General features: G+C 38.2%; 1 protein-coding gene across 1 annotated transcript in view; it reads right to left on the bottom strand.

The window, feature by feature from the left end:
- The window catches only part of ABHD18 (abhydrolase domain containing 18), a 66948-nt gene that overhangs the window by 27844 nt on the left and 14735 nt on the right, over positions 1 to 24369 (bottom strand). The window contains exons 3-5 of the mRNA XM_056803524.1: positions 20670 to 20769; positions 19235 to 19319; positions 9005 to 9105 (exon numbers count right to left, since the gene is read on the bottom strand). Of these exons, the coding sequence (XP_056659502.1) occupies positions 9005 to 9105; positions 19235 to 19319; positions 20670 to 20761 (278 nt within the window). The 5' untranslated portion in view covers positions 20762 to 20769. The remainder of the gene's footprint in view (positions 1 to 9004; positions 9106 to 19234; positions 19320 to 20669; positions 20770 to 24369) is intronic.

The raw sequence follows: 24369 nt of genomic DNA, 5'->3' as shown, positions 1-24369 counted from the left end.
CACTTCACTCATGGAAAGCTTTAGTGGTTAACAAGTTCTTTACTTCTGCCTCTCTGCTCATCACCCATTCAAGTGGGTAAGTGAACTGTTGTTTGGTCCAAGGCATAAAACTATTAACAACATGCTAAAAGAGCATTGAGGAGCAGTGAAAAGGGAACTAAATTTGTAGTTGTTAAGTTTCAAAGTTCAAATCCAGCTCTGACACTAAATGTGCTTGTCCTTGGACCTCAGTTTTCAGATTGGTCAAATATGCAGGTTGGGCCACGTCCAATATTGCCCTCTAAAGTGCCTTTCAATCAGATAATCAGGAAACAAAGCACTTACTTTGTGTAGGCACTAGGGGTTAGAAAGGCAAATGCCAAACCCAAGCCTGAACAAGAACTCTAGCTCAAACATTAGGCTCATCTAGCCCTTCCACCCTACAGAAGACAGCCACTATGATTATACACATTCCCCCACAAGTGATTAACCAGTCTTCTCTCCTTAAAGACTCCACTGAGAGACTTTGGGGGGAGTGTCATTTACCACTTGAGTGAGCTCTCATTGTTAGGATGTTTTCCCTAAATCTGCCTCTTTGCAACAATATTGCCAGGATTGGTTTTGTTATGGCCCTTTGTCAGATATTTTCTCTTGGTTTAGCCTCTCCACTTTTCCTAGCAATTCTTACCCTCTCTCCTGGACCGTTTAGATTGGAACTTTTTTATTTAAGCTGTAATAAAACTACTCAAGGGGTAATGAGGTGGCTCAGCGAAAAGAGTACTAGGCCTAGGGACAGGAGGTGGTTCTGGGTTCAAATCGGGGGGTGGGTGGGGTGGGGGCTTCAGACATTTCCTGGATGAGTGACTGTGAGCAAGTCACTTAATCCCAACTACTAAGGCCCCACTACTCTGACACTTAATATCAATTCTAAGACAGAAGGTAATGGTTTAAGAAAAAGCTTCTCAAAAGAAGAACTTTACTAGGAAAGTAAAAGTAAAAAGTAAAAAAAAAATCACCATAATTAAATGTACAGAGGTTCTACTATGTACAAATCAAAATACATGTTTTTTGCAGTTTGGAACTTTCAAAGACCTAAAAATACATCATTTAGAGTAAGGTAGGAGTGTGAAAATCTCCATTGTCACAGCTGTGCAAATAAAACACTACAAAAATCATTAACACCAGAATCAAAATATTATAAAAAATAGCACATCCAACTTCATATATTATTGCTACTTTTTTCTTTTTATTTTAAACATTATTTTTATTTGGTCAATTTCAAACGTTATTCATTGGATACAAAAGTCATTTTCTTTTCCTCTCTCCCCTCCCACTACCCTTCCTATAGCTGACATGCGACTCCACTGGGTATCACATGTGTCCCTGATCCGAACCCATTTCCATGTTGTTGGTAATTGCACTAGGATGTTCATTTAGAATCTACAGCCCCAATCATATCCACTACGCCACTGTAGTCAAGCAGTTGCCTTTCCTCTGTGTTTTTAATCCCACAGTCTGTCCTCTGCGTGTGGACAGTGTTTTTTTTTTCCTCATAGATCCCTGCAGGTGGATCAGGGTCACTGCATTGCCACTAATGGAGAAGTCCATTACCTTCGATTGTACCACAATGTATCAGTCTCTGTGTACAGTGTTCTCCTGGGCTCTGCATCACTTCCTGGAGGTTGTTCCAGTCTCCCTGGAATTCCTCCACTTTATTATTCCTTTTAGCACAATAGTATTCCATCACCAACACATACCACAATTTGTTCAGCCATTCCCCAATTGAAGGGCATCCCCTTGTTTTCCAGTTTTTTGCCACCACAAAGAGCGCAGCTATGAATATTCTTGTACAAGTCTTTTTCCTTATTATCTCTTTGGGGTACAAACCCAGCAGTGCTATGGCTGGACCAAAGGGAAGACAGTCTTTTATCGCCCTTTGGGCATAGTTCCAAATTGCCCTCCAGAATGGCTGGATCAATTCACAACTCCACCAGCAATGAGTTAATGTCCCAACTTTGCAACATCCCTTCCAGTATTCATTACTTTCCTTTGCTGTCATGTTAGCCAATCTGCTAGGTACAAGGTGATACCTCAGAGTTGTTTTAATTTGCATTTCTCTGATTAATAGAGATTTAGAACACTTTTTCATGTCCTTTTTAATATTTTGATTTCTTTAACTGAAAATTGCCTATTCATGTCCCTTGCCCATTTATCCATTGGAGAATGGCTTGATTTTTTGGACAATTGGTTTAGTTCTTTATAAATTTGAGTAATTAGACATTTGTCAGGTTTTTGTAATGAAGATTATTTCCCAATTTGTTGCTACCCTTCTAATTTTGGATGCATTAGTATTTAGTTTGATATAGTCAAAATAATTGATTTTACATTTTGTGATTTTTTTCTAGCTCTTGCTTGCTTTTAAGAATTTTCCTTTCCCAATGATCTGACAAGTATACAATTCAGTGTTCACCTAATTTGCTTATAGTTTCCTTCTTTATATTCAGGTCATTCACCCATTCTGAGTTTCTCTTGGTATAGGGTGTGAGAAATTGATCCAAACCTAATCTCTCCCATAATGTCTTCCAATTTTACCAGGAGTTTTAATCAAATACTGGGTTTTGGTCCCCAAAACTAGGATCTTTGGGCTTATCATAGATTGTCTTGCTGTGGTCATTTACCCCAAGACTATTCCACTGATCCTCATTTCTGTCTCTTAGCCAGTACCAAATTGTTTTGATGACCACTGCTTTATAGTATAGCTTGAGATCTGGGACTGCAAGGCCTCCTTCCTGTGCATTTTTTGTCATTATTTCCCTGGATATCCTTGATCTTTTGTTCTTCCAAATGAACTTTGTTATAGTTTTTTCTAATTCAGTAAAAAAAGTTTTTTGGAAGTTCAATGGGTATGGCACTGAATAGATAGGGTAGGATGGTCATTTTTATTATATTAGCTCGTCCTACCAATGAGCAGTTAGTATTTTTCCAACTGTTCAGATCTTGTTTTAGTTGTGTGGAGAGTGTTTTGTAGTTGTGTTCATATAGTTCCTATGTTTGTCCCGGCAGATAGATTCCCAAGTATTTTATATTGTCTAGTCTGATTTTAAATGGAATTTCTCTTTCTAATTCCTGCTGCTGAGAAGTTAGAGATATATAGAAATGCTGATGACTTATGTGGGTTTATTTTGTATCCTGCTGCTTTGCTAAAGTTGTTGATTATTTCCACTAGCTTTTTAGTTGATTCTCTAGGATTCTTTAAGTACACCATCACAAAGAGTGATAGCTTGGTCTCCTCATTGCCAATTTTAATACCTTCAATTTCTTTTTCTTCTCTAATTGCTACTGCTAGTGTTTCTAGAATGATGTTGAATAATAAAGGTAATAATGGGCATCCTTGTTTCACTCCTGATCTTATTGGGAATGCATCTAGCTTATACCCATTGCAGATGATGTTGGCTGATGGTTTTAGATACATACTGTTTATTATTTTTAGGAAAGAACCGTCTATTCCTATGCTTTCAAGTGTGTTCAATAGGAATGGGTGTTGTATTTTGTCAAAGGCTTTTTCTGTATCTATTGAGATAATCATGTGATTTTTGTTGGTTTGCTTGTTGATATGGTCAATTCTGTGGATGGTTTTCCTGAGATTGAACCATCCTTGCATTCCTGATATAAATCCCACCTGATCATAGCGAATAAACCTTGTCATCACTTGCTGGAGTCTTTTTGCTAGTATCCTGTTTAAGATTTTTGTTCATTAAGGAAATTGGGCTTAGTTTTCTTTCTCCGTTTTTGGCCTGCCTGGCTTAGGAACCAGTACCATATTTGTGTCATGAAAGGAATTTGATACAACTCCCTCTTTGCTTATTGTGTCAAATTGTATAGTATTGGGATTAGGCGTTCTTTGAATAGTTGATAGAATTCCCATGTGAATCCATGAGGCCCTGGGGATTTTTTCTTGGGGAGTTCTTTGATGGCCGGTTCAATTTCTTTTTCTGATATGGGATTATTTAAGAATTCTATTTCTTCTTCTGTTGATCTAGGCAATTTATATTTTTGTAAATATTCATCCATATCACCTAGATTGGCATATGTGTTGCCATATAATTGGGCAAAATAGTTTTTAATGATTGCCTTAATTTCCTCTTCATTGGAGGTGAGTTCTCCCTGTCCATCCCTGATACTTTTAATTTGATTTTCTTCTTTCCTCTTTTTTATTAAATTGACCAATATTTTCTATTTTGTTTTTTTTTTCAAAATACCAGCTTCTAGTCTTAAATAAGACTAAATTAGTACAATAGTTCTATCACTTTCAATTTTATTAATTTCTCCCTTAATTTTTAGGATCTTTAATTTGGTTTTCTTTTGGGAGTTTTTAATTTGTGCGCTTTCAAGTTTTTTGATTTGCATGTCCAATTCATTGCCCTCTGCGCTCCCTAATTTGTTAATATATGAAATCAAGGACATAGATTTCACCCCGAGTGCTGCTTTGGCTGCATCCCATAGTTTGAAAGGATGTCTCATCATTGTCATTTTCTTCAATGAAGTTATTCTTTCTATGATTTGTTCTCTGAGTAGTCGATTTTGGAGATTCATATTTAATTTCCAATTAATTTTTGATTTGGCTCTCCATGTACCCTTACTGATCATTATTTTTATTGCCTTATGATCTGGAAAGGATGGATTTATTATTTCTGCTTTTCTGCATTTGTATGCCATGTTTTTATTACCTAGGGTATGGTCCATCTTGGTGAATGTGCCATGTGCTACTGAAAAGAAGGTTTATTCCTTTTTGTCCCTATTTATTTTTCTCCTTATATCTACTAACTCTAATTTTTCCAAGATTTCATTCACATCTTTTATCTCTTTCTTATTTAGTTTTTCATTTGATTTATCTAAATTTGATAGTGGTAGGTTCAGGTTTCCCACTAGTATAGTTTTACTATCTATTTCCTCTTTCAATTCTACTAGTTGTCTCCATTAGAAATTTGGGTGCTATACCATTTGGTGCATACATGTCGATTGGTGATATTTCCTCATTATCTATACTCCCTTTTATCAGGATGTATTTACCTTCCCTATCCCTTTTAATCAGGTCTGTATTTGCTTTGGCTTTGTCAGATGTCACGATTGCAACTCCTGCCTTCTTTCTGTCAGTTGAGGCCCAATAGGTCTTACTCCAACCTTTAATTTTGACCTTGTGAGTATCTACCCACCTCAGGTGTGTTTCTTGTAGACAACATGATAGGATTCTGGATTCTAATCCACTCTACTATTTGTCTACGTTTTATGGATGAGTCCATCCCATTCACGTTCAAAGTTAGGTTTGTCACTTGTGAATTCCCTAGCATTCTGATATCCTCCCCTAGTTCTGACCTTTCTTCTTATGCTATATCCTTTTAAACCAGTGGTTTACTTTTAATCAGTCCCCATAATCCCCTCCCTTGATATGCTTATGTTTCTGTCCCCCTCCCTTTTTTTATCCCTTTTTGTTGTTTTGGGTTTTTTTTTTAGGGTCTGTTAATTTCCCTCCCCCCTTAGTTTTCTCTTCTCCCTTACCCTGTTGGATAAGATAGAGTTCAAGATCCCAATGGATCTAGATGCTCTTCCCTCTCAGAGTTGATTTCACTGAGAGTAAGGTTTAAGTATTACCTATTAGCAATCTCTTCCTCTCCTTCTTATAAGAATATTCTTCCCCTCTCCTTCCCATGTGTATCTTTATATGGGAAAGATTATTCTATTTATTTCTATTTCTTCAAGTATCTCTTGGTACCATCATCGATCCCCCCCCTTTTTATGTTGTTTTTTTTCCATATCATCTTAATGCCCCAATCTTTCCCTATGTATGATTCTTCTAATTACTCTAATAATGAGTACAATTTTTGAGAGTTACAAATAACATTTCCCCCAATATATTAATATATATAATTTGATCTAATTGTAGCCCTTATAGAAGAAACTTTGAATAAAAAAAAAGTTTTCTCCTTTTCCCTTTCTTTCATATTTACCATTTCATGTTTCTCTTATTCTTTGGGTTTGGATATCAACTTTCTAATGAGTTCTGGTCTTTTCTTTACAAATATTTGGAAATCTTGTATTTTGTTGAATGCCCATACTTTCCCCTGGAAGTATATAGTCAGTTTTGATGGAGAGGTGATTCTTGGTTGAAGACCCAGTTCTCTTGCCTTTCTGAATATTGTGATACAGGCCTTGTGGTCTTTTAGTGTGGAAGCTGTCAGGTCTTGTGTGATCCTGATTGGTGCTCCTTGATATCTGAATTATCTCCTTTTGGCTTCTTATAAAACTTTCTCCACAGGTTGGAAGCTCTTGAATTTGGCAATTACATTCCTGGGAGTTGTCTTTTGGGGATTTAGTTTAGAGGGTGTTCTATGAACTCGTTTAATGTCTATTTTGCCCCCTTGTTCAAGAACTGCAGAGCAATTTTCTTCTTTCTTGTAGTATGGTGTCAAGATTTCTGTTTATTTCTGGTTTTTCAAGTAGACCAAATATTCTCAAATTGTCTCTCCTTCCTCTCTTTTCCTGACCTGTCATCTTGTCAGTGAGGTATTTTATGTTTTATTCTATTTTGTCAGTCTTTGGACTTTGCTTTATTAATTCTTGCTGTTTTGCAAGATCGTTGTCTTCCAGTTCCCTAATTCTGGTCTTTAAAGACTGGTTTTCCTTTTCAGTTTGGTCTGCCCTGCTTTTTGTGGCTTCCAGCTGTTTCTCTAATCGGGAGTTCTTGTCCCTTAGACTGTTGATCTCTCTTTGAATTAATTCCCATTTTTCTTGCCAGAAGGTTTCCATCTTTTGGATAAGCTCCAATTTCAATTCTTCCAGAGCTTTTGGACAATTTCCATTTTTTGTGTGTGAAGGTTTTGATTTTGTTTGATTTTCATCCTCTTTTTCTTCTGTAGGCTGGGTTTTCCCTCTGTAAAAAATTTTCAAGAGTGACTATCTTCTGATTTTTCTTGGAGGGTTGGTTTTGGGCACAATGAGCCATGCTTTTGGTGGTTTTCCCTTTCCTCTTTAGTCAGAAATCTGAGTGGGATGGGCAGTTTCTTTGTTTGTGGAGTTAAGGAGCGAGGCTTTTGCCTGAGGCAAGCTCTCAAATCACCGCAGCCTCCGCTGTTCGCTAGAGCACCCACCGTCTGCGCTCTCTCCAGTGTGCAGAGGTTTCCTGTGTAACTGCTCTCAGGGGTACGTCCCTGGCAGTCCTAATCAGCTCCCAAGGACCATGGAGTGCCCCTTGCTCACTCTAGAGGTGTCTTTTGCTCTCTCACTGTTTCTGGTGAGTACCAATTCTGACTAGGTGAGGTGGGGAAGATTAGATTGGCTCACTTTGGTTGCGAGCTTTTTTCCTTCTTACAGAGTGGAAATGCTCAATCCCCACATACCTTCAATGCTACACCCTACTGCAGAGTCCCTCCGTTCTTCTGAAGATGGTTTTTAGGATCTCTTGAGGTAGTCTATTTCGTTGGGTGCTGGGGAGAGGAAGCAACTCACCTCTTGATTGCCACCATGCTTACCTGGAAGTCCCTTATTGCTACTTTCTAATAATGGGAGCCCCATTGAATCAAGGTTTTCTGGGGACCCATGATATTGAGAATACTTACTGCATTATACATTTTATTTTGCTAAATATTCCCCAGTTACATGTAAAAACATTTAAAACATTCATTTTAAAACATTTTGAGTTTCAAGTTTTCTTTACCACCTGGCCCACCCCACCTCAAAAGGGCAAGCAATTTGATATCAATTCTACAAGTGAACCATGACATTTCAAGTAAGTTTTGTTCTACCAATGTGCAAGACAAAAAAAGGTTAGAATGTCATTTCCCTACAAACAAAACATGTAAGCCTGCCTTACTTTTTTCACTTTTTTCACTCACTTTTTTCTCACACTCATTCTTTTGCAAATGTTACATTCTCCTAGTCAACCATTAAGCTGAGGTGGCTTCCCAAGACCCTTGTAGGGTTCACTCAGAAGTATTTGAGTCCAAAGAAGTAAAACACAGATTATCAAAAGCATACCTAATTTTTATCAATGACACATGTAAAACCCAGTGGAATTCCTCATTGGCCAAGGGAGGGGGGCTGGGAGAAGTGGAGGGAAAGAACATGAATCATATAACCATAGAAAAACACTCCAAATTAATTAAATAAATGAACTTTAAAAAATGGTTAATTAAAAAAAAAGAATACCTAAAAGAACAGATGTCTCATTTACTTTTACTTGTGTACCATCAAGTACCCATAATTAAGACCTTAAATGGACAAAGAGCCAGTTACAGTTTTCAATTTTTAATGGAAATGGAGGCATGTGATGGCCCAGAGAATCCCCAAGTCTCCTTTGAAGTAGAATAAAAATGATATGGAATATTGAAACACCTCAACTTTGACAGTTCATCTTCTGAATGTGAAAACCTGTGGTTTCTGGAACCCTTTTTGCTGCGCTATGCCATGGCTGTGTCCATTTTAGAGGGCAGAAGCTACAGCAGGAGAAGCATCCTCTCTTTCTCTAGCCACTAAACGGCTCCAAAGCCACAGGAACAGCATTTACAGGAAAGGAGAGATGAGCTTCATGGAGAAAAGATGCAGAAATCTTTCTTGACTGACAACTAAAATGCAGAACTTTGTAAACCTTAAAAACTGCTGTAAAAATACAAGTTCTTAAAGAGATTGTGAAGCACCATTAACATATTAAAGTAAGATGAGGATAATTCCGCCAAGGTCAGGCAGGCCTTTCTAATTACATAATGAATAATGAAGCAAATGAATAAAAAGAAGGACTAGGGCTGCAGGAGGAATTGGAATGCAAGGTTTCACTTCAGAAACTTAACCTGTGCTGGTTACAAATTGCTTCTCCATTCAGGAAAGTAGTTCCCTTGAGGCCCTCTCCCTTGCCCACATGTTGGCCTATTTGAAGTTAGTGCATATGCTTAAATGGTACTCTGCCTCTCTCTGCTTACTAAACAGATTATTAAAGACATGGCAATTGCATGCAAGCACAATGGAACTCTCTTACCTGGCAATAACTGATTCAATTGGCATGAGATCAGGGACATGATGAGCCATAGGAGAAACAAAATGTCCTTCGAGAATCTTACAGTCGGTCTCATCTTCAATCTGGCAGAGGAAGAAGAGGAGTGATCAAGCCAGATGGTCAGTCCAGCGGCAGTCTCTGCAGGGTGCGAAGGGTCAGGACTACAAGAGAAATGGGGTACTGCACCAAAGGCTACTTTACACCTCGCTCAGAGGTCCAGATATGGAACATTTCATGGAGACAATAAGTAGAAGTTCCTTATTGAAGCTCCAGCTCTGGGCATGCTGTTTGCCCATGCCCCACGACATCCAGCTCTGGGCCAAACACTCCCAGGGGGGTCTGAGCAGAGGGAGCAATGCCAATGGGAGTGAGCCACCTACTCACACCCCATGCTCTCAGAGAGCTGATGCTAGGCACTGGGTGAGAAACACAAAGGCAGAGGCATCCTCTGCCTATTCCAGGGGAGAGGGGCCCTGCACTTCTGACACTGGGAGGTAACGGGGGAGGGCAGAAGAGAGCATACACACACTCAATCGGGGAACAATAACAGAGCTGACCTGATCCCAGAGACAACTCTGGAACAGAGGGGAGTCGGGGAGCAGCAAGGCCCCTTGTCACAGCAGGGAGCAAAGAGTGAGACAGTGACCTTGAGGCTGTGTGCTTCAAGGTGGGAATTCTCTGGGTTAAGATGGCTGCTGAGTAGAAGTAGGACTCTTCCTCTCCTCACCACTGACCGATATAGACTATCTCAAAAGGCCAAAGAAAACAAGTTCAGATAAATGAATGGTCTTCACAGTAGGGCAAAGCATTGAAGGTAGGCAGGATTTGGGCATTTCCACAGTATAAGAGGATGAAATAGCTCCCATCAAAATGCGAGCTGATCAAACCTCCCCCACCCCACAAAGAGTGCCAGAGTCAGAGCCAACACCAGAATCAAAGTGAGCAAGGGGCAATCTCTAGGTACATGGCAACAGGGATTTACCCCCTGTGAGCAGCTAGACTTGAGACCCCCACAGGCTGAAGAGTGCGAACCTTGGGTACAGACATAGAGCAGAGAGGGGTGGCACGCACATATTAAAAGCCACGATCACTGGAAAGGTGGCCTCAGGCAAAAATCTCGCTCCTTAGCTCCATACATAGAGAGCCTGCTCTCCTTGCTCAGGCTTCTGACTGGAAAGGGAAGGAAAAACCAGCATAGTGATGGCCAGCAATGTCTAGGAAATACAACCTTCAATCACCAAGAAGAACAAGAGAAAGGCACTAATCCTGGATAATTTTTATGGAGAAAAAACTCTATAGAGTCTATAGACTATAGAGGAAACAGCAGAAGATGACAAACAAGTAAACGCATCCAAACTTTCAAAAAAAAAAGGAAATTGGCTGCAAGCTCTTGAAGAATTTAAATATGAGATTATGAGAAAGATGGAAGACTTTTGGCAAGAAAAGTGGGAAATAGTTCAAAAAGAAAATAATTGTTTAAAAGACAGGAACTCCCAATTAGAGAAAGAAGCTCAGAAATCAAATGAAATGATAAATAAATTGGAGCCCAAAATTAAAAAGATAAAAGACATGAAAAGCAGGATAGACCAAACCAAAAAGGAAAATCAAAAGATTATAGTGGAACACCAGTCTTTAAAGACCAGAACTGGACAATTAGAAGCCAATGAAGACAGCAAGGATTAATAAAGCAAAGTCAAAAGAATGACAAAATAGAAGGAAACATGAAATATCTCACTGACAGAATGACTGACCATGAAAACCAACCTAGAAGAGATAATTTGAGAAGCATTGGTCTACCTGAGAACCCAGAAATAAACAGAAACCTTGACAACATACTATAAGAAAACTGCCCTGGTGTTCTTGAACAAGAGGGCAAAATAGACATTGAAAGAGTCCATAGATCACCTTGTACATTAAATCCTCAAAAGACAACTCAGAGGAATGTAATTGCCAAATTCAAGAACTTCCAAGCAAAGGAAAAATATTTTAAAAGGACCGCAAGACTTGGAACATGACATTCAGAAAGGAAAGAGAATTGGGTCTTCAACCAAGGAGCACCTACCCATCAAAACTGACAAAATACTTATATGGGAAAGTATTGACATTTAACAAAATAGGAGATTTCCAAGTATTTGTAAAGAAAAGACCATAACTCAGATGAAAGTTTGATATGCAAACACAAAAATCAAGAGAAATATAAAAAGGGAAATAGAGAGGGAAAAGAAAAAAGTGTTTTTAAAATTTTCTTCTTAAAAGACTTCAATAAGATCAAATTGTTTATATTCCTATATGGAAAAATGTTATTTGTAACTCTCAAAAACTGTACTCACTATTCTAGTAATTAGAAGAATTATTCATAGATAGAAGTTGGGGCAGTATATGGTCTAAGATGATATGCAAAAAAGAAAGCGGAGGAGATCGAAGATGGCACCAAGAGAAAGTTGAAGGAATAAGATAAATAGGCTGATCTATACCACACAAAGAGGTGGAGGGGAAGAATACTATTATAAGGAGAAGAAGATAAGTGTTAATAGGTTATACTCAAACTTTACTCTCAGTGGAATCAATTCTGAGAGGGAAGAGCAGGTAGACGCATTGGGGTATCAAATTCTATCTTGCCCTACAGGGAAAGTTAGAAGGGAAAAACCAAGGGAGGAAGTTAGGTGGGGAGTATAAAAGGGAGGGAAAGAGATGGGAGGGGTGGGGGGGTGGGAGAGAGGGGAGATATTTAATAGACCCTAAAAAAAATAAGAAGGGAACTAAAATGGAAGTAAAATAAGGGTGGAGATTGGGGGACTGATTAAAAGCAAACCACTGACTTAAAAGGAAATAGCGAAAGAAGAAAAGAAAGGAAGAAAGAAGAAAGAAAGAAGTTCTAGGGCAGAACTAGGAAAAGATATCAAAATGTTGGGGAATACACAGGGGTTAATCATAACTCTGAATGTGAATGGGATGAACTCACCCATAAAACAAAAGCAAATAGAGTGGATTAGAAACCAAAAATCCTACCACATGTTGTCTACAAGAAACACACATGAGTCAGGTAGACACAAACAGGGTAAAGGTTAAAGGCTAGAGCAAAATCTTTTGGGCTTTAACTGAGAAAAAGAAGGTAGGAGTCACAATCATGATATCTCACAAACCCAAAGTAAAAATAGATCTCATTAAAAGAGATACGGAAGGTAATTACATCGTGATAAAAGGCAGTATAGACAATGAGGAAATATCAGTAATCAATATGTATGCACCAAATGCTATAGAATCCAAATTTCTATAGGAGAAATTAGTGTAGTTGAATGAGGAAATAGATAGTGAAACTATACAAGTGGGAGTCCTGAACCTACCTCTATCAAATCTAGATGAATCAACCCAAAATATAAAGGTAAGAGATGTGAATAAAAATCTTAGAAAAATCAGTTAATAGATATGTGGAGAAAAATAAATAGGGACCAAAAGGAATATACTTTCTTCTTCACAGCACATGGTTCATTGACAAAGACTGACCACAGAAACATGGCAAACAAGTACCAAAGAGCAGAAATAATAAATGCAACCTTTTCAGATCATAATGCAATAAGAATAATAATTACTATGGGTACAAGGAAAGGCAAATCAAAAATTAATTGGAAATTAAATAATAGGATTCTCCAAAATCAGTTAACAAACAAATCATATAAATAATTAATAATTTCATTGAAGAAAATGACAATGAGGAGACTTTCTTTCAAAATCTATGAGATGCAGCCAAAGCATTAATCAGGGGAAAAATTATATATTTGAGTGCATATATTAACAAATTAGGGAGGGCAAAGGTCAATGAACTGGGCATGCAAATTAAAAAAACTAGAAAGAGAACAAATTTAAACCCCCCAGATGAAAACTAAATTAAGACATCATAAAAATTAAAGGAGAAATTAATCAAATTGAAAGTAAAAGGACTATTGAATTAATAAATAAGACTAAAAGCTGGTACTTTGAAAAAACAAATAAAATAGACAAAAGTATTGGCCAGGCTAGGTTAGGTTAGGCTTTCTTCCTTCCTTCCTTCTGTTGCAATGGGAAGTAATGCTCAGTGCATAAGAATGATTGACAAGCAGAATCCCCACAGCTGGCAGGGGAAAAGTTCCAAACCGTTAGAGAGACAGTTTACTTGACTTGGGGGTTTTGTAGCTGAGAGAGAAGCTGGAGGTTGCTGATCTGTGCTCCTGTGGACATCTCTGGATCATCCTGCAAGCAGTCCTCTGGACAAGAGTGGATAGGAGTGTCCCAATTACCATTGGGTGGACCAAGGGAAAGATTGGGAGCTCCAATCATTCTCTAGACCATCTAGGACTCCTCATCTGGTTTTCAGCCTCTACTTGCCAAAAGACTATATGTAAGCTTGATGAATTTTCTGTTGGACTGGTCCTTAAGAGTTTAGGATAAGATAAGATAGGATTATTAGTTAGGAATTTTAAACTAAGGAATTAAGTTGTAAGAACTCCTTCACTTTCTCCCTCCTTTCCCAAACATCTCCTCTCCATTGAATAAAAGCAAAATATTTACATGTTAATCCCTGTGTTTTCCATCCTAATCCCCTCCAAATTAATATTGTTATTTCACTTCCTTCCTTCTCTCTCTGTGCCTGTCTGCCCACCACCCCCCAGCAAGGAAGAGAGGGAGAGAGAAAGAGAAAGAAGGAGAGAGAGAAGTGCTATGGCCTTCTCACTAAAGAGGTAAGAGGTTAAAAGCAGAGAGAAACCAGGAGCCATAGGTTACATTTCTGTACACTGAGGCTACATCCAAAGATTTTGGGTTTGTAACAGGTAAAACAGTCAATTAATTTCTTTCTTGTGTCCCTCCCTTCACACCTGAAGATTCTGTCCACACCTTTGTCCCAGGTAGTATGCTATGCTAGGAGCATTGAAAATAACTCTCTTGAGGCCTATATGAATTGATGCTGAGTGAAAATAAGCAGGATCAGGAAGGGGCAATAGTGGGAAATGAGGGACCGTGAAGGACTCAGTTATGTTGGAAATATAAGATCCAGGAGAATGTGAACTGGAACAACCTCCAGGAAGTGATGCAGAGTGAAAGGAGCAGAACCAGGAGAACATTATAAACAGAGACAGATACACTGTGGTACAATCAAATGTAATGGACTTCTCTACTAACAGCAATGTAATGATCCAGAATAATTCTGAGGGACTTGTGAGAAAGAATGCTATCCACATCCAGAGGAAGAACTATGCGAGTAGAAACACAGAAAAACAACTGCTTGATCACCTAGGTCAATGGGGATATTATTGGGGATATAGATTCTAAACAATCACCCTCCTGCAATTACCTATTGGTAATATGGAAATAGGTCTTGATCAATGACACATGTAAAACCCAGTGGAATTACGTGTCAGCTATGGGGAATCGGGGGGGGGGGGGGAGGAGGTGAAAGGAAAGAGCATGAATCATGAAAACATGGAAAAATATTCTAAATTAATCAAATAAAAACTTTCAATAAAAAAAAGGTGGGATGTTCCCTTTTAATGAACAGTTAGTCAGAACTAGAAGGACCTCCCTACCCCCTTTTACAGACGAGTAAACTGAGATCCAGAGAAGCAAAGCTCTTTGCCCAAGGTCTGGGAAAGTAGGAAGACTCATGTCCAGGCCTGGTGGCTCCTTAAGCTAAATCCTAAAGGAGCCTGGGCATTCTCAGGGGTGGAGATGAGGAGAGAGTGAATTCCCAGCATGGTGGTGGAGGGGAAGAAGGTTTGCACAGTGATTGCTATGCAATTAGTGCGTAATAAATGATGGATGGTCAGGGATAAGATCAGGAATTTTGTCCAGGGACATGCTAAATTCAGTTGCCTAAATCTGGGGGGAAATGTCCAGGCAGAAGGTGATATGGGTCTGGATTTAACAAAGAGATCTCTGAAGCCACAGGAGCTCCCCAAGAGATAAAGAGGATTAAACACGGAAAGGGGTCCTGGACTAAGGAGGCATGAGCTGGATGGAGATGCACCAAAGGGTCCTGACTCCTCAGCTGGGGAGGAGAACCAAGAGGGAGCAAGATTATACAATCCCAGGGAGCATGCTCACTAGATATTAGAAGGATCCTTGGTCTGTTTAGCCTCAGTGGAGAATCCAGGAATACTTTAAATACTCAAACTTGGGTTTGAAGTAAGGAAAAAGACAATTTTCCCCTAGGCTGGAGGTCTTCACACAGAGAAGAGGCAGCCACTTTTTGGGCCTTTCATTGTAGAGGCTACTTTTGGTAGTTGGACTTGATGGCTATTACAACTTGAAATTTTGTGGTTCTCTAATTCAGAATAACTACAATAATATGAAGGAAAACAATATTAAGAGCCATCAGAACTGAAATGTGCAAAATGTCGAATCTTGATTCCAGGGAGTGATGAAATATTCCCCATTCCTAACATCAAGCTTTCCTGTCTCCCCTCCTTTCCCCTCCACACCAACTTCATCTTTAAGGCTGGGGTAGATTGAGAAAATATGAATTGATAATAATGGTCTACTTACAAAAATCCTAGAGATTCAAATAAAAATTTATTTAAATAATTAAAAACTTGAGCAAAGGGGCAGCAGCTAAACAGCTCAGAGGAGAAAGACCTAGCCTAGAGGAGAGGTTCTCAAGACAATTCCTAGCTGGATGACCCAGTACAGGTCACTTCACCCCCACTTCCTAGTCCTTACTGTTGATTCAAAGATGGAAGTGAAGGATTTAAGGGGGGGAGGAACTTTAGCTAAGTATCCAGGATATAAAATAAATCCACAATTACCAGTCTTTCTGTATACAGCATAAGTAATAAAACTCAACAAGATAGAAAAAAAGGATTTCATTATTTCAGAGTTTACTTACCAAGATACACACCATAATTAAATACATATATTCTCTTACAAAAATACAGATACACCTAAATAATTAGAGAAATATTTGTTCATGGTTGGGCCATGCCAACAAAATAAAATAGCAATTAATTTTCTAATCCAGTACCAAAAAAGACAGCATGAAGAAGTGGACAGAATTTGTCCTTCAGTCCTAACTCACTGTCACCTAGTTGCTCTTAAGTCATACAGAATACTCGGAGGGGGCAGCTGGGTAGCTCAGTGGATTGAGAACCAGCCCTAGAGATGGGAGGTCCTAAGTTCAAATCTGGCCTCAGACACTTCCCAGCTGTGTAACCCTGGGCAAGTCACTTGACCCCCATTGCCTAGTCATTACCACTCTTCTGCCTTGGAACCAATAGTAGTAGTAGTAGTCTCTCGGTAACCGAGGATGACGATTGTCTTTGTGCGTTTTCATCTATGGTGTATAGATGAGTGTGCACAAAGACAGTCCCACTCTCTCGGCGTTGGAAGCCTGGGTCCAGTGGCACGAAAAGTCGTTACACCTGGAGACTTCCTCAGCTGCATTGGGTGGCCGTGTTGTCTTTTGTGCTCCAACACGCCCCAATATTTTACATATATTACATGTATGTATATGCCTACATACACATATTTATAAAACAGAAATACATATATTATTATGCATGCATAATCTATTTTACATATACTAATTTTTAAATATATTTTAATACCATGACATATTGCACATTTATAATATACCAGGATACTGTTGGAAGCAAATTTCTCTCTATTATGTCATCTTTTTTAATGTCATCTCTCAGTGACCTGGAGGTCAAAGACTACCATGTAAATTCAGGTATAGATAAGCCCTCAGAGAAAGGAAGTTAAAGAACCAAGGAACCAATGAGACAGGAAACTGATTCCACGGGCACTGCCCCTCTGGGCAGCCAAAAAATTCTGATTGGTTCCTAAGATGTGACATGTGAGAGATAATGGGTGGAGAAAAGAGCTTATAAAAAAAAAAAAAAAAAAAAAAAAAAAAAAAAAAAAAGAAAAGAGCTTATAAATGGAGACAAGGTGGCCTCTGGGGTCTTCTGGCTGGAGCAGGGAGAGCTGAAGGTAATCTTGCTGGAGTTTAGTCACAGGCCTCTCATGGCGGCCAATAGATTAGAAAGCTAAGTATCTCTCTACCTTTCTCCTGTATTTCCCTCTCTTTACCACTACTACTTTGATTTAATAAAATTATTAAGCTACTATTAGCCTCATAATTTCAATGACTGTAATATAATAAGAATTATAATTTCATTATATGTATATTGTAATTTATTATCTATATTATCTATAATGTATACCTTATGCATAGTGTAATTCATTTATTATATATTATTACATATAAATTTATATTATTTTAAAATATATATAAATATAATATATAATACATTTTAATGTATATTTTTATTTACTACATATTTACCATATTTTTATTTACTATATTTATTTACTATATATTTTAAAATTTATTTACTATATAAAAATATTATAAAATACATTTATTATAATCTATAAATAAAGTATGTCTATTGAATTTCATGACTACCCTAAGAAGGAGATGCTATTATTATCTCCATTTTACAGAAGAGATCACCAATACACAGTACTAATTACAAGACATAAGGTAAGGGTTAAAAAAAAAAGAATCTCAAAAGAATTTCTTAAAATAGGAATTAAGAGGATCTAATGTACCAATGTACCAAAAAAAATACCAAATATAACATTATATACGACACAGCAGTGATCATTTGCAACTGGTTTAAAAAACAAAAACAGAAGAGTTGATCAGATGAGCAGATCAGGAAGACAAGATCCAAAAGCAATCATAATGTTCAATATATGCAAAGACCAAAACTACTATAGGAATGATTTCCTATTACCCCAAAACTAGAAAGCAGTCTATCAGAAACTAAATTTAGATCAATATTTCACATAAAAAAAATATTCCAAGTAGATACATAATCTCAGATTCCTTCATAAATCAATTTATAAATCAAATAAAATTAGTGCTATCTTTCAAAACTGTGGACAGAGAAGACATTTCCAGAGATTCAAAGGGTTATAGGATATAACACGGGCAATTTTAATTACATAAAATTGAAAAGTCTTTGCATAAACAAAATTTGTGCAATTAAAATCAAAAGGTAAACACTTATTAAGTAGGAAAATTTGTTTAGCTAATTCTCTGATAAGGGTCTAACATCCAAGATGTATCCCATTTTACTGATGAAGAAACTGAGGCAAACAGAAGTTAAGTAACTTGCCCAGAGTCATATAGTTAGTAAAAAAAATGCCTGGGGCTGTATTTGAACCCAGATCTTCCTCATTCCCTGTGCTCTAACCACTTTGCCATCTAGATGCCCCTGAAAAACTCATTTTTTGATTCAAACAGTAAAGAACAAGAGCTCTTTCTACAATAAATAAAAGAACCAAAGAAGTGACTAGGCAGTTTTCAAAAGAAAAAACAATCAAAATGTTCCAAGTCACTAATTAGAAAAAAGAAATGAAAATTATAGTAACTGTGATACCATACCTCACATCCATCATATTGGCAAAAAGGAAAGTAAAAGTCGCTGGGAGTGGAGGACAGGCATCTAACACACTGCTAATAGAACTCTGAATTGGTATAGTCCTTCTGGAAAGTAATATACTTAAAAAGTCACCAAACTCAGCATTATTCCTTTAATCCAGAAATTCCAAAAGCAGGCCTATACCCAAAGAACTAAAAAAGGGCAAAGATCCAAAAAACAGCAAACAAAAGGATGCTGATCAACGGGGGGATGGCTATACAAACCATGGTGCAAGATCATAATGGATTATTTCTGCTTTCTAAGAAATGATGAATATAAATGATGAAGATAGGTTCAAAAACTTGTAGAAGCTGATGCAAAGAGAAGTGAGAAGAACCTGGAGAACAAAGTACATGATGACTACAATTTGGCAAAGAAAAAAAAAAGATTTCTGTTCCTCTTATTCCCCCTAATGTCTTTTTGCCCTAAGTCCTACATCTGCTAACCATTTCCTTCAATATGTCTTGTACCTGTATGTAAACATATTTGTTCATGACATCTCTCGTGTGATAATGTGAGCTCCACAAGGGCAGGATCTCTTTTTCCTTTGCCTTTGTATCCCCAGATCCCAACACAGCACCTGGCACATGATTAACACTTAATAAATGATTGATCAACAAATGAGTTTTATATGCATATACCATCTGATATAAGAAAAAACAGACCTACTGTTACATTTTAATATTCAATTTAATATTAACATGTTTTCATTACAATGTAGACAACTACACATTTTTATCTTAAATACCTTGTCAACATATACTGGATAATCTCTGGAAACCATATTTTGGCATGTTTCTCGATTACCAATTACTTTTCTGAATTCAAATAGTCTATTATGAAAGAAAAAGAGAAAATGAGTTCAGTTTTTCATCCATTATAAAAAAAATCCCAACACAAAATATGGTAGGGCCCTTTATTAGAGGGGGATTTTTTCCAAGACCTCCTACAGATGGCTAGAACCACAGATAAGTGAATACTTGCTGAACTCACGCGCGCGCATGCACGCACGCACACACGCACGCACACACACACACACACACACGCACGCACGCACACACGCACACATGCATATTATATGCTCTTTCTCCCTGATCCTTCCCTTGGATTGGGGCTCTGAGACCTCCCTCCCACACATCCAATTCCACCATAAAGAAAACAGAAATCAAAACAAAACAAAACAAAAACAAGAAAAACACATGCCTGAAAATAGGGAAAATGAAAAAATGGGAAAAGGGTGGAGTGGGAGGGAAAGCACTGGGAAGGAAAGAACTGGGAAGGAGCTGCAGAAGAATCTCAATTGCTTCCCAGAAGACCTCAGTAAATGAAAGCAAGAGCAAGAGTGAGTGTGTGTGCGCACTACTGTAGTTGAAACTTGGTTATGATGCTTAATTATAAAGACATCTCCCAGGATCAACTGGGTAGCCCAATGGATTGAGAGCCAGAGCTAGCGACTGGAAGTCCTGGGTTCAAGTCTGGCCTCAGACACTTCCCAGCTATGTGACCCTAGGCAAGTCACTTAACCCCCTCTGCCTAGCTCTTATCACTCTTCTGCCTTGGAATCAATAGACAATATTGATTCCAAGACGGAAGGTAAGGGTTAAACAAAACAAAACAAAACAAAGACTTCTCCCCCTTTCCACAAAATCCAGTTTATGGTTCCATAATTATTCTTAATTTTTCAGTACTAAATGTTTTAAAATAAGTATAATTTATAATTTTGTACTAAAATTTAGGAAAGATAATCAGAAAATGATACTACTCTGATAACATATCACTTGAAAGTTGTGATACTGGTCTAGTCACTCAAGCTTTGTTTGCCTCAGTTTCTTAAACTGTAAAATGGGGTTAATAATAGTACCTCCATTCGAGGACTGTTGTGAGGATCCAATGCTTTTTTATAAAGTGCTTTTGGAAACCTAAAAGTGAAAATTACTGGCTATCAAAGGAACTTGTATAGCTGGCACCAGTGTAGGTAGGGGCTTTCGGCCTACAAATCACAACCTTCATGTCACTTGGTAGACAATACTACAGAGAGCTGCCCTGGCCAGAAATATCATCTCTGTAGCCAATCTGAAGCTGGAAAGACTAAATAAACTAAATTATTTCCTTGCTTGGCCTATAAACTTCATGCAAAATGACACTTGCAATCCCAGTTAGAACATGCGAGGCAAAGTGCTCACCGTTTCAGATCTTCTGGCCTTCCCCATCCTCTGATGAAAAGCTTTGTGAGGAGAAGCCGTCGGTATAGAACATCCAACTTGCTCACACCCATTAGGACATCTAAAAGCAAAAAAGGTGAAAGTTGTGAATTGATTTTACTAATGACACTGCTGAACGCGTGAGTTTTCTGACAAGAATATTCTGAAGCTTTCATTTTCCCTCAGGTGCAATGTTGAACAAATGCTGGGAGATAAGGAAAAGGACACATGATGTTGGAATAAGAGAGGAAATTTGACAATGGAGACAAAAAAACCATCAAATTTTAAATTATTCCCTTGTTGCTTTTCATGGATTTCTGAAGGTTTATACCTTTTACCACTGAACTTTCAACCCAAATACTTATTCAACTTTTAAATGTATTCTATTCATTAAGGAGAATTTAAACATTAAAAAAAGAGAGAAGAATTTAAACTTGCATTTCTAACAAGGGGTCCTAATAAGTGCTCTAGAGGAAGTAGTGGATAGCACTGTTCTTAGTTAAATTAGGAAGACCTGAATTCAAATCTGCCCTCAGAAACGTATTCACTATGTGATCCTGGGCAAGTTAATAACTTCCCTCAGCTTTGATCACATCTATAAAAATGAGATAATAAGAGTACTTCCTTTCAGGGATGTTGTGAGGATAAAGTGAGAGGATACTATAAAGAACTTAGCAAATCTTAGTGCTATAGGAATGCTAGCTATATTAATTTAATTTAAAGTTTTTTTCCCATTGTTACATGATTTTTGTTGTCTCCCTCCTCTCTTCTCTCCCCCCTCTTGGAGCTGCCAAACAATTTCACTGGGTTATACATATTAATCACTCAAAATCTATTTCCATACTATTCATTTTTGTAATAGAATAATCTTTTAAAACCTAAACCCCAAATCATATACCCGTCCCTCAATATGGATAGCATTCTTTCTCCTAAGTCCCTCAGCATCGTCATAGGTCTTACAGTGTTTCACTTTTTGTGTACAATAGTCTCCTGGTTCTGCTTATTTCACTGCACCAGTTCATAGAGGTCTTTCCAGTTGGTACAGAAATCCATTGAATCATCATTCTTTACCGCACAATATTATTCCATCACCATCATAAACTACAATTTGTCCAGCCATTCCTCAATTGAGGGACATTCCCTCAATGCTAACTATTTTAAGAGAAAAATCTGCTGGTTTTTCCCCCTTTCAACTTAACAAGCATTTAGCAAATTAAAAACACCTATGATGTATCACCTCACACCAATTAGAGGTTGACTAATATGACAGAAAAGGAAAATGATAAACACTGGAGATGATGCAGGAAAATTGAGATATTAATACAGTGTTGGTGGAGTTGTGATCTGATCCAACCATTCTGAAGAACAATTAAGAACTACACTCAAAAGACTCGAAAACTGTGAATACCCTTTGCTCCATCAAAACCATTACTAGATCTGTATGCCAAAGAGATTTTTTTTAAAAAGGACATATTTGTACAAAAATATTCATTGCAGCTCTTTTTGTGGTAGCAAAGAATTGGAAATTATGGGGTAGTCCTTCAACTGGGGAATGGAGGAACAAGTTGTGGTATATGTTTGTAATAGAATACGATTGTACCATTAGAAATGACAAGTAGGATACTTTCAGAAACATTAGGAAAGGCTAAGACTAAATGATGCAAAGTAAAGTGAAAAGAACCAAAAGAACATTGTACGCAATTAACAGCAATACCTTTTGATTAACAGTTGAATGACCATGATTTTTTCAGCGATCCAAGACAATCCCCCAGATTCCTGATGAAAAATGCCATCTGCCCTCTGAGAAAGACTGATGGAGTTTGAATCCAGATGGAAACATATTATATTTTACTTTCTACTTTTTTATTTGCGATCTCTTCCACTAATACAGAAAAAGGTTTTACACGATTGCATATGTACTATCTATCAGATTGCTTACCAATTCAGGGAGGGGAGGGGGATAGGAGAATGTGAAGGAAGGAGAGAATTTGAAACTCAAAACTTAAAAATTTAACAAGCATTTAAGTAATTAATAAGTATAAGACCCTAGGGATAAAAGATAAAAAATTATATGGTCCTCTCTGTCAATCAATCAATCAAACAATGGAGGTTCATTAAATACCTACTGTGTGCCCAGGCACTGCGCTAAGTTCTGGGATACAAAAAGAAGTCCTTGTACTCAAGGAGCTCCTAACATAATGGGGCAAACATGCAAACCAATACATACAAAATGAGGTATAGGGGCAGCAGCTGGGTGGCTCAGTGGAGAGCCAGCCCTCAAGATGGGAGGTCCTGGGTTCAAATGTGGCCTCAGCCACTTCCTAGCTGTGTGACCCTGGGCAAGTCACATTGCCTAGCCCTTACCACTCTTCTGCCTTGGACAGAAGGTAAGGGTTTAAAAAAAAATGAGCTATATACAGGAGAGGCCAGAGAAGACTTAGGCTGGGACTTGAAGGAAGCCAAGGAGGCCAGTGGGCAGAGTTGGGGAGGGAGAGTTTTCCAAGGAGGGGCACCTAGAGAGAATGACCACAGCCATGCTGGACGGTCTTGTTCATAGAATGGCCAGGAGGCCAGTGAGGCCAGTGTCACTGGATCCAAGAGTACACATTGGGGAAGAAGACATATAAAAACTGGAAAGGTTCAGGAGGAAGAGAGTTATGCAGGCTTTCAACTCCAACAGAGCATCTTATACTTGACACTGGAGGCAACAAGGAGCCACTGGACTTTATTGACTAAGGGGGCTGACAAAGTTAGTCCTGGGTTTCAGGAAAACCACTTTAAATGGCTGAATAGAAGATGGATTAGAGTTGGGAGAGCCTGCACTAGGAGATAGAAAAGATGCAGGCATGTTTGTAGGCAGCAGGGAATAAGCCAATAGTGAGACTGACCATAAAAGAGCAAGGATGACAGAGAGGGCAATGGAGGGGAATGGAACAGGATTGCTTGAATAGAGGGGTTAGCCCTGGTGAGGAGTAAAGCCTTGTTATCATGTGAGATGGGTAAAAGAGGAGAAAGTGTCCTTAAATTTTTCAAAGTGGAATTAATCTTAAATAAAATTGTTTGTAAGACTGGCATAAGAGTACAGCATTATTTTTTTTCTCTGACAACCATACAATTTTGTAGTAGGCTTTTGAGAAGGAGACAGATAAACAACTAAGAGAGTGGAAGGATGAAGGCATCTGAATAATGGAATAGCTGGCATTTCTAGAGAGCAGGGGCAAACTGTTGCCTTCTTTTATATGGCCTTAGAGCTAAGAATGGTTCTTACATTATAAAATTAAATTCTATTGCACACAGACAGGCAGAGGGTCACATTGGGCCTTGGTCCTCACCACCTGTAAGGTAGTGATAGCAATGATCTACATTTCTAAGTTCATGATCACAGAAGTCCCTCTTTATTCTATAACCTAAGTGACAAAGTGTATGGGGACAGGCAAAGACAGGCTGTGCTAATGTGATAATGAGATTGCCCTGTGTTCAAGGGCCAGATGCTATCTGCTCTCACCACCTAGCTGCTTAGGGGGACAGAAGGATGACTGTGGTTAGGAAATGGGAGTGTCTTGTTCACGGAACAGCAATGAGGCCAATGTCACTGAATTAAATAGTACCTAGAGGAGATGGGTGTAGACCTGTAGTGTATTCCCCCTTCTCCCTACTCACACAGCTTCCACCCTAATTCACA

The sequence above is a fragment of the Monodelphis domestica genome, chromosome 6 (assembly GCF_027887165.1).
Source record: "Monodelphis domestica isolate mMonDom1 chromosome 6, mMonDom1.pri, whole genome shotgun sequence".
NCBI classification, from domain to species: domain Eukaryota; kingdom Metazoa; phylum Chordata; class Mammalia; order Didelphimorphia; family Didelphidae; genus Monodelphis; species Monodelphis domestica.
Note: the sequence above shows the minus strand (reverse complement) of the source record. Positions and strands in the feature narration are given on the sequence as shown.